This window comes from Pristiophorus japonicus, chromosome 11, assembly GCF_044704955.1.
Source record: "Pristiophorus japonicus isolate sPriJap1 chromosome 11, sPriJap1.hap1, whole genome shotgun sequence".
NCBI classification, from domain to species: Eukaryota; Metazoa; Chordata; class Chondrichthyes; family Pristiophoridae; genus Pristiophorus; species Pristiophorus japonicus.
Window position 1 is genome coordinate 121,753,463 of NC_091987.1, and position 11,449 is coordinate 121,764,911.

Sequence of the window (11,449 nt, forward strand, 5' to 3'; positions counted from 1 at the left end):
GAATGGCAGAAAAGGTACCTTTTATAGATGATGTAGAAATATTGGATGGCAAATTTCCATGCTTTAGAAATGTTCTATGGAATATCTAGCCGCTGGATGCTACCTTCCTCCTGTGCTTGGCAATAATATAGTTAATAGTGAACAAAAGTTATGGGAAAATTCATAGATCCTGCCATTCCCACTGCGATTGTTCATTGTCTGCCCTGTCCCCTCTACTTTCCCTTGGAAATCTTATGTTGGACTGTTATTGAGGTCATGAAGTCAACTTGTCCCAAACATTATTGGTGAAGGATCAGTGGAGTATGAATAATTAATAACACGGGTTATGATCAGATGGCTGTTGGATATTAATTTGAACCATGTTTATGGCTTACTGAATGAGCAAAACTAAAAGGGCCAATGTTTTCAATGGTTATTCTTGACACTTTGTGGCATCCCTCATGACAAGTTATCTATATAAATATTTCATCTGTTTGCTTGTACTGTCAATCGAAACTCAGTAAGTAGAAGCTCCTAGATGGATGGCACTGTATTTTATGACCGTAATCCAAATTCAGATGACTTAAATTTAATGTGAAACTTTGGGGGCTAGTCAGCTGAACTTCATTCATCTTCCTGTATTTATAAAATGCTGTTTCTATGTCTCTTTCCAACCCATATACCCACCACCGCCCACTTTCAAAACCCGCAGGAGCATGCTTTTAATACAATGCAAAAACTATTTGATGATGTTGGACCTTGAAGGATAGGTTATTTTGCATGATGGATTACGGAAATATTCACTGTTCTTCATGTACAAATTACAAAAACTATGGCCATCATGCACAGGAAACGCAGCTTTAGTGCAAAAACTGCAAGATCTTCAGGTAGCCTCAGCATTTTGGTGTACAAGTAAGATGGAATGTTAATCCACCATATTGTTTCATGTCATGTTTAATTTGTAATCTTATCTTGCCTCTATGGAACAAGATTAGTAAACACAAGCCTATCCCTTCCGTGATGATAGGATTTTGTACCCTAGGAATAGTTTCAGAATTGGTAATTATAAACATTATTTCTTTCAGATGGAATGGCATTGCTGCTAGATTATGACAAGTATGAAGGATGTGAATTTGATTTGTTGGACCTCCTGGTTTCATGGACACTGTACGATACCTGCCTGCAGCAAGTTAACTTCTAATATCCATAACTATGATGTGATTTGGGATCATACTTGTCAGAGAAATTTGTCTTCATGAAGATTCCTGACATTGGTGATGTGATGAATAAATTTGAAGTCCTTGGCATTGTTGGTGAAGGTAAGTTTGCGAGTCTTGACTGAAGTGAACAAGTTTTCATGTTAATGTAACATTCCCCAGATTAGCACATTGGCCCAGATTCTGCTGGAAAAATAACGGCGAGTTAAAGGCGCACACTGTTGTTTGTGTGTTTACAGCATTTGTGCTGAAGAAGGAGATACGGTGGGAGTAGCATATCATCATGTTGCTGGATGCTTTGCACCGTTCATCCGTTAGCCTTGCATAAAACAGAGCTCGCCATCAACCTCCCCACGAGTTTTAAGATAGAGCTGCATTGGTGCTGTTAAAACAAATTAAACTCACTACAGAAAGGTAGTCTGGTATTTGTCTTCCACGCCAAAAGGGGATGAGTTTGCAGGTGTTTCAATGAAGGACCAAATATTTCAGGTCCTGAACTACATGTTGAAGGGTGGAAGATGCCTGTGCATGGATTTTTTTAACGTGTGGTGGCCGTTGCATACCAGCCACCACATGGGCTTGACAGAGCTAGGTCTTGGTCCAGTGGCAAGGGTTAACCGAGACGACTGGAGACCAGCTCTGTTGCACGGACCTAGTGCGTACACATATTGCAATGTAGGCTGGCCCGTGCTGCACCTGAGCCCTCACCTCTTGGCCCCATAACACACCTCTTCTGGACCTCGTTGAACGTCGCTCTACAATCTCTCGCCGCTTCTTCACCTCAACCTTGCCTTTCCTGCTGTACCTGCCCTCGCTCCAATCCGTAACCTGGACTTTGGTGATGTCCAATCCAGCACAAGCCTGAACCGGCTTGTGCTGCACCTTTTGAAGTGGTGTGCTCCACTCTGCTCCTTTTGAAGGCCCCGACTTGCAAGTCGGGGCCGCCGCGCCGAGTGCCGACGAGAAAGGGAATAATTAAATGGTGAGTCTCATTCCTGCAGGTGGTAAATTGTTCGTAGAGGTTTTTTTTCAATTTTACATTTGTTAATCTTTTCTTACTTTTCATTTGCCTCGTTTGTTTCACTCTTTTTAATCCAATCTTTCTTTCCCTCTTTATTTATTTTTCTGTAGCTGATTTTACTCTATTTCACCCGATTTCCGTCTGTCATTTCGGTTATTTTCTGTATCCTTGAATTAAAAGGATATGGTGATACAACAACAATATGTATTTATTTAAAGCCTTTAACAAAGTAAAATGTTCCAAAGCACTTCATAGCATTATAAAACAAAATTTGACACTGAGCCATATAAGGAGAAATTAGGGCAGATGAAAAGAGGTAGCTTTTAAGGAGCGTCTTAAAGGAGGAAAGGGGTGTAGAGGCGGAAGGTTTAGGCAGGGAATTCCAGAGCTTAGGGCCTTGGCAACTGAAGGCACGGCCACCTATAGTGGAACTTTTAACATGGGGGGATGCTCAAGAGGCCAGAATTAGTGGAGCGCAGATATCTGAGGGTTGTGGGATTGGATGAGATTAGAGATAGGGGAGGTTTGAGGCCATGGATTTGAAAACAAGGATGAGAATTTTAAAATCGAGACGTTGCTTAACTGGGAGTCAATGTAGGCCAGAGGACACAGGGGTGATGGAGGAATGGGACTAGGTGCGTGTGAGGGAACGAGCAGCAGAGTTTTGGATCACTTCAAGATTATGGAGAGTAGTACGTGGGAGGCCGGCCAGGTGTTCATTGGAATGGTCAAGTCTAGAGGTAACAAAGGCATGGATGGGAGTTTCAGCCAAAGATTAGCTGAGGCAGGGCGGAGTCGGGCGATGCTCCGGAGGTGGAAATAGGCTGTCTTAGTAATGGTTCGGGTATGTAGTCGGAAGCTGATCTCGGTGTCAAATATGACATCAAGATTGCGAACAGTCTAGTTCAGTCTCAGACGGTTGCCAGGGAGAGGGACTGCAAGTCCTGTCGTTCACTGAGGTTCCAGATGCCCAATTGACCTCGTCATGTTATTATCAACTAGCAGTTCCATTAATTTGTGGTGCAAATGTTTTTCGAGATGAAGGGTGAGGAATGGGGCATGGGCGAGATGCTCCGCTCTAGTAAATTCATCGTGTCTTCAGTATCTGAATACCAAATTCTAAATTGGGCTTTTTTGTTTGGTGGCAGAATTGATGTGATTGGCTTTAAAAGTATGTTTAATTCGAAATTATAAATTTTTAAATTATTTAATGTCTGCTCCAGAAATGAGTTTGATTGTTTGGCTCAAATGACTTTTAAGCATTTTTTGCACTAAAAGCTTATATATGTATATAGGTAATTATTACTCCAGATCAGAAATTCCATATTTAATAAGAATTTTATTCTGTTTCTTTCCAGTTTCATTCTTCCTTTTAAAATATTCTACTTTCCAGAGGTTCCCTGTTTACTTGAATGTTGTTTGGTGACCTGCTTGGGTTGTGTCAGTGCAGCTCAGGAATTGATGGAGTACCTGAGAATAGTCCAGGCAGTTGTGCCATCCAATTGATTTAATTTTCCTTCCTTTGTTAATGTAAAGTTGAGTTCAAGAACTCACTGCAAATTTGTATTCTGTATTTTGACACAAAATTGGTAAAGCAATAAAGAAACATGTATTTCTGTTATTATTGAAAGTTTCTTTTGAACATTTTAATTTTCCTCCCATCGTGTTTTTCCAAAACCCAGCTGAAGCAAGATTGTCAATTTAGTAGCTGAGCCATACTGACCAGGAATGTCTTGGGCTAGATCCTTCAGAGTCTGTGCTATGTTAGCTGATCTCAGTCAGGGCAAGAAATGAGCTCAGTGCTTCTGGAATAGGCAAGGAGACATAAGTCAGTGTTCCACTCCTGATCGCTATGCAGGTAGCCCTAGATGGTGTGCTTGTATTGACATCGAATAAGAACCAGATCGGGCTGGCTTATGATGCTACCTGAGATCGCATAGCCTGCTGCCACTCTGCTGCGTGAATAATCCCTAGTTGGGCAATATACTGGAACGTGATCAGTGTCTATGAAATTGGAACCTGGCAGCGAGTTGAAAACGGGAAAAATAAATGTTTAAGATATTTGATATCAATAATCTGAGGCATATTTCTTTTTCTTCTTTTGCAGGAGCCTATGGGGTGGTACTAAAATGCAGGCACAAGGTTAGTGGATATATTCAAGCCTTTTTGGCAAATAAAACTTTGCAGCTAATAGAATTCAAAATTCACAATTCAACCCCTCTATTGGTATATCCATCCAGTAATAATGTCATTATATTGGTTGGTACATATGCTTAATGTGCATAATAAGTTAGTTCTGTTTAAAGTTAAATTCTACTTTTAGGATTCATATCTTAGATTATCAACATTGACAAATTTTGGGAAATTTTGATGCACAAGATAGTGCAAGTCAAAATCTGCCTAATTGCCAAATATGGGTAGTGCCGGAATGAAGAATTATGGTTTACAGAGGGAGAAAATAAATTATGAGCTGAACTGCAACATCAAGAAATTACGAATTGAAAACTTTGCCTTATGTTTACCTGATATTTTCAATACCACTTATTGCATAGTGTAAATGGTTTCCTTGAAAAACACCATGGAGGTTATTTTCAACTTCGGTGGGATGGGGTTGGAGGGTGGGAAATGGCTGTTCGCAGATTAACCACCTGCTAAACATTTTCCTTTTCATTGAAGTAAAAAAAAAGGGAGGGATTTCAACAGATGGAAGAATTTGAGAGTATGTGACATTTTTTAGTGGGGTTTGCCTCAGCAATGTACCAACTGTAGGCAGGCCCCAACCTGTCATTACAATCACCATGTATGAGAATAGCACAGGATGAGTTGTCCTCTTAATTTTAATCCACTTTTACCTTTAGCCCAGATCCTGATATACTACCATCTGGCTCTGCGCTCTCTGTAGAGCAAATTTTAAATCTAGTCCATGCACTGTAATGTGTTCTAGAGCAACTGACGGGGGGGTGGGGGGAGGAGACCTGGGAATTTGATGCTGTATCAGTGTACTCATGCTACAATAGTGTTTTGCATCATGATGCAAACACATTGAACCTGCTCAGTGCATATGGCAGGCCATGGTAGCAGATTATGAGACCCATTAAAAAGAGTATGTGTTCTGCCATTGGCTGTATAGCGTTTGAATTGTTTATGATTGCAGATGGCAGACCTCACGGCAGTGATGACACAATCAATGTCACCCTGGTAAAGTAGAAGTGTCAATGGCCCCAAGTTTCCACATGATTTGCTCCTGATTTTTAGGAGCAACTGGTGTAGAACGGAGTATCTTAGAAATCGGAATTCTCGTCATTTAGTTTGCTCCAGTTCTAGTCAGTTAGAACAGTTTCACTTTGGAACAGAATTTTTTTTTCAAAAGGGGGCCTGTTTTCAAAGTTTCGTCAGTGAAAACTTACTCCAAACTAACTTAGAATGGAGTAAGTGAAGATTTTTGTACGCTCGAAAAAACCTTGTCTACACTTTAGAAAATCAGGCATAGGTTACAAATCAGGCGTAGGGAATGGGGGGGAGGGGTTTAAAGGGAAGTTTACAAACATTAAACACTTCAGTTTTACAAATAAAGAACCATCATCAATAATAAATGATAAATACATCAATAAATCAACCAATAAATCAATCAAAAAAAATTAATAAGAAATAATTTTTTTTTAAAATCAATAAATAAAACATTTTCTACTTACCGACTGCAGCACCGGGAGCCTTCCAACAGCGTGCTGGGATGCCCCCCCCCCCTCCCCCCCAAAGTGTGTCTCTGTCAGTGTCTCTATCTCTCTCTGTCTGTGTGTGTCTCTCATTCTCTGTCTGTCAGTGTCTGTTTCTGACAGGGGGGGGAGGAAGGGGGGGAGCGGAGGGATGGGGGAGAAGGGGATAAAGGGGAGATGGGGGGGGAGGAGATTTGGGGAGGGGGAGGAGATTTGGGGGGGGGGGAAGAGGGGTATGGAAAGGAGATTTGGGGGGGGGAAAGGAGATTTGGGGGGGGGGGGAAAGGAGAAGGGGGAGGGAGGCTGATCGGGCCGGGCCCGAGACTTCGGGCAGGGCCCGTCCCCAGCACCAGATTTACAGGTAGGTGGTGTTGGGTCGGGGAGGAGCGCGGGTCGGGGGAGTGGTGGGAGGGAGGGAGGTCGGTTCGGGGAGAGGGAGGTCAGGTCGGATCCATTCCGGGGGGGGGTGGGAGTCGGGTCGGGTCCAGTCCGGTCCGGGTGGAGGGGGAAGAGCAGGGGTCTGGTCCGGTCCAGGGGCGGGGGGGGGAAAGCGGGAGTCAGGTCGGTGTCGGGTCCGGTCCGGAGGCGGGAAGCTGGAGTCGAGTCGGGTCGGGAGGAAGCAGGAGCTGGCCTTGGGAGAGGAGCCTTATTCACGCAGCCCCAGTGAGGCCATTCGGCCAGGGCTAGGGGCTGCGTGCTTCAGCCTCTCCCACACAGTTTTGGGCGCCTGGAGCTACTGCACATGCGCGCCCATTGTAGCACACATGTGCAGAAGTCCCGGCACTGTTTTCAGCGCAGGGACCTGGCTCCGCCCTCTACAGCTCCTGCTGCGCTGCGCCGAGGGCCAGAGGTCCTGCAGGGAGCTAGAGAATCTGGAGGTTTTTTTTAGGCGCACTTTGTGGCGCGAAAAACGGGCGTCCAGGTCGGGACTGCGCCGTTCTAGGCGCGGCTCGAAACTTGGGCCCTTTAATTCTAGTTTATGCACTAACACTTGGCTGCCACTCGGTACCTTTCTACAGCAGAACTGCTTAGGATTGGCAGTTCAGTAGAGTGATGGTCGTCTATATTTTGTAGGTTTCTGCACAAAATGGTACATGGCTTGGAAGCATTATTTAACCCTCAGTTTTCAAGAGACATGTTTTTATAGTGTTAAAAAAACTGCAGATGCTGGAAATCTGAAACTTAAACAGATAATGCTCAAAATGCTTAGGTTAGGCAACAGCTGTGGGGAGAATAGAGGAGTTAATGTTTCAGGTGTGGACCCTTCATCATAGCTGGAAGATAGTTCAGATAAACATACTTCCCTTTGTCCTGTTCCTTTTTAAATAAAGAAGGGGAAAAAGCCCTCGAGAGATGAAATAGAATAACTTGTGAAGTGCTTAAGTGGAAAATAGGAAATGGTTAAATGACAGAAATAATAGCACAAGATAATAGGAAAGAAATCAAAATAAGTGGAGACATTTCTGAGACACAATGTATGAATAGCTGAGGAGGTTGAGGTTAAAGTGAGTAGAAATGGAGGCACGAAAAACAACTGACAAAGCAGAGCAGGTGCCAGCAGTCCAGAAGCTTGAGAGAATGTTGACACCCAGGGGTGCAGACTGCTCCACCAGCACTGTGTTCTGATGAAGGTCACTACCCCAAGCTGCTACCTGTTTTGCCTCTATTGAACCGCTGCAGTCAGTGTGGTGAAGGTACTCCCACAGTGCTGTTGGGTAGGGAATTAAAGAAATTTAACCGAGAGACGATGAAGGAACGGCGATATATTTTCAAGTCAGGATGGCGTATGGCTTGGAGGTGGTGGCGTTTCCAAGCGCCCATGTTCTTCTAGGTGGTGAAGGTTGCGGGTTTGGGAGGTGCTGTTGAAGAAGCCTTGTTGAGTTGCTGCAGTGCTTCCTGTCGATAGTACACACTGCAGTCATGGTGTGCCAGTGGTGGAGGGAGTGAATGTTTAAGGTAGTGGATGGGGTGACAAGCGACTACATTTTCCTGGATGGTGTCAAACTTCTTGAGTGTTGTTAGAGCACAAGATAATCTACATATAGATTGGGCTAGCCAAACTGGTAGCAATACGGTGGAGGAGGATTTCCTGGAATGTATAAGGGATGGTTTTCTAGACCAATATGTCGAGGAACCAACTAGGATGGCTGGCCATCCTAGACTGGGTGTAGTGTAATGAGAGAAGATTAATTAGCAATCTTGTTGTGTGAGGCCCCTTGGGGAAGAGTGACCATAATATGGTAGAATTCTTTATTGAGATGGAGAGTGACAGTTAATTCAGAGACTAGGGTCCGGATCGTAAGGAAAAGTAACTTCGATGGTATGAGACGCGAATTGGCTAGAATAGACTGGCAAATTACATTTAAAGGTTTGACGGTGGATAGGCAATGGCAGACATTTAAAGATCACATGGATGAACTTCAACAATTGTACATCCCTGTCTGGCGTAAAAATAAAACTGGGAAGGTGGTTCAACCGTGGCTAACGAGGGAAATTAGGGATAGTGTTAAATCCAAGGAAGAGGCATATAAATTGGTCAGAAAAAGCAGCAAACCTGAGGACTGGGAGAAATTTAGAATTTGGCAGAGGAGGACAAAGGGTTTAATTAGGAGGGGGAAAATAGAGTATGAGAGTAAGCTTGCAGGGAACATAAAAACTGATTGCAAAAGCTTCGATAGATATGTGAAGAGAAAAAGATTAGTGAAGACCAACGTAGGTCCCTTGCAGTCAGAATCAGATGAATTTATAATGGGGAACAAAGAAATGGCAGACCAATTGAACAAATACTTTGGTTCTGTCTTCATGAAGGAAGACACAAATAATCTTCCGGAAATACTAGGGGACCAAGAATCTAGTGAGAAAGAGGAACTAAAGGAAATCCTTATTCATCAGGAAATTATGTTAGGGAAATTGATGGGATTGATAAATCCCCAGGGCCTGATCGTCTGCATCCCAGAGTACTTAAGGAAGTGGCCCAAGAAATAGTGGATGCACTGGTGGTTATTTTCCAACATTCTATCGACTTTGGATCAGTTCCTATGGATTGGAGGGTAGCTAATGTAATCCACTTTTTAAAAAAGAAGGGAGAGAGAAAACGGGGAATTATAGACCGGTAGCCTGACATACCGGTGGTGGGGAAAATGCTGGAATTAATTATTAAAGATGTGATAGCATCGCATTTGGAAAGCAGGTCCAAGTCGGCATGGATTTATGAAGGGGAAATCATGCTTGACAAATCTAGAATTTTTGAGGATGTAACTAGTAGAGTGGAGAAGGGAGAACCAGTGGATGTAAACTTAGAAACAAAGAAAATAGGTGCAGGAGTAGGCCATTCGGCCCTTCAAGCCTGCACCACCATTCAATATGATCATGGCTGATCATTCCATCAGTATCCCTTTCCTGCTTTCTCTCCATACCCCTTGATCCCTTTAGCCGTAAGGGCTATATCTAACTCCCTCTTGAATATAGCCAATGAACTGGCATCAACAACTCTCAGAGGCAGGGAATTCCACAGGTTAACAACTGATTTTTATTTTTCCTTTTTTCCTTAAAAATTTTTTTTTTTTTTTATCCCTCCTCCATTCCCCATTCCCCACTCCCCACGCTCTCCCTCCTCTCCATTCCCATCTCCCTCCCCTCCCTCTCTCCGTCCTCCCCGGTCACATTGGTGTATTTGGACTTTCAAAAAGTCTTTTGACATGGTCCCACACAAGAGATTAGTGTGCAAAATTAAGGCACATGGTATTGGGGGTAATGTATTGACGTGGATAGAGAAATGGTTGGCAGACAGGAAGCAAAGGGCCCAAGTTTCGAGCCGCGCCTAGAACGGCGCAGTCCTGACCTGGACGCCTGTTTTTTCGCGCCACAAAGTGCGCCTAAAAAAAACCTTCCAGATTCTCCAGCTCCCTGCAGGTCCTCTGGCCCTTGGTACAGCGTAGCAGGAGCTATAGTGGGCGGAGCTAGGTCCCGCGCTGAAAAATAGTGCCGGGACCTCTGCACATGCGCGCTGCAGTGGGCGCACATGTGCAATAGCTCCAGGCGGCCAAAACTCTGTGGGAGGAGCCGAAGCACGCAGCCCCTAGCCCTGGCCGAATGGCCTCACTGGGGCTGCGTGAATAAGGCTCCTCCCACGGCCAGCTCCTGCTTCCTGCGGACCCGACTCGACTCCCGCTTCTCCCCCCTCCGGACCCGACCCGACTCCTGCTCCCCCCCCCCCGACCCCCCCCCTGCCTCCGGACCGGACCAACCCGACTCCCCGCTCCCCCCCGCCCCCCCCCCCGCCCCGACTGGACCCGACCTGACCTCCCTCTCCCTCCCTCCCCCCAACCCGAACCGAACCGACCTCCTCCCACCATCCCCTCCTGACCCGACCCAATGCCACCTACCTGTAAATCTGGTGCTGGGGACGGGCCCCTGCCTGAAGTCCTCTGGCCCGGCCCGTTCAGCCTCCTCCCCCCCCCCCCCCCCCCCCGAATCTTCTTCCTCCCCCCCCCTTCCTCCTTCCCCCCCCCCCATATCTCCTTTCCCCCCCCCCCCATATCTCCTTTCCCCCCCCCCCCCATATCTCCTTTCCCCCCCCCCCATATCTCCTTTCCCCCCCCCCCATATCTCCTTTCCCCCCCCCTCATATCTCCTTTTCCCCCCCCCCATATCTCTTCCCTCCCCCCCCATATCTCCTTCCCCCCCCCCATATCTCCTTCCCCCCCCCCCCCCCATATCTTCCTTCCCCCCCCCATATCTCCTTTCCCCCCCCCCATATCTCCTTCCCCCCCCCATATCTCCTTCCCCCCCCTCCATATCTCCTTCCCCCCCCCCCATATCTCCTTTCCCCCCCCCCCCATATCTCCTTTCCCCCCCCCCATATCTCCTTTCCCCCCCCCCATATCTCCTTTCCCCCCCCCCCCATATCTCCTTTCCCCCCCCCCCATATCTCCTTTCCCCCCCCCCCCATATCTCCTTTCCCCCCCCCCCCATATCTCCTTTCCCCCCCCCCCCATATCTCCTTTCCCCCCCCCCCATATCTCCTTTCCCCCCCCCCCCATATCTCCTTTCCCCCCCCCCCCCATATCTCCTTTCCCCCCCCCCCCATATCTCCTTTCCCCCCCCCCATATCTCCTTTCCCCCCCCCCATATCTCCTTTCCCCCCCCCCATATCTCCTTCCCCCCCCCCCATATCTCCTTTCCCCCCCCCCCCCATATCTCCTTTCCCCCCCCATATTCTCCTTTCCCCCCCCCATATCTCCCTTCCCCCCCCATATCTCCTTCCCCCCCCCCCATATCTCCTTCCCCCCCCCATATCTCCTTCCCCCCCCCCATATCTCCTTCCCCCCCCCATATCTCCTTCCCCCCCCCCATATCTCCTTCCCCCCCCCCATATCTCCTTCCCCCCCCCCCATATCTCCTTCCCCCCCCCCCCCCCATATCTCCTTTCCCCCCCCCCATATCTCCTTTTCCCTTCTGCCCCCCCTCTCTCTCCCTCTGCTCCCCTCTCTCTCTCTCCCCCTCCCCTCGCTGAAAAC

General features: G+C 46.7%; 1 protein-coding gene across 3 annotated transcripts in view; it reads left to right on the forward strand.

Moving 5' to 3' along the window:
- Window positions 1-11,449, forward strand: part of cdkl5 (cyclin dependent kinase like 5) — a 180,523-nt gene that overhangs the window by 18,300 nt on the left and 150,774 nt on the right. For all 3 annotated transcript variants that reach the window (XM_070893967.1, XM_070893969.1, XM_070893968.1), the window contains exons 2-3: window positions 1,065-1,298; window positions 4,325-4,359. In XM_070893967.1, the coding sequence (XP_070750068.1) occupies window positions 1,235-1,298; window positions 4,325-4,359 (99 nt within the window). In that variant the 5' untranslated portion in view covers window positions 1,065-1,234. The remainder of the gene's footprint in view (window positions 1-1,064; window positions 1,299-4,324; window positions 4,360-11,449) is intronic.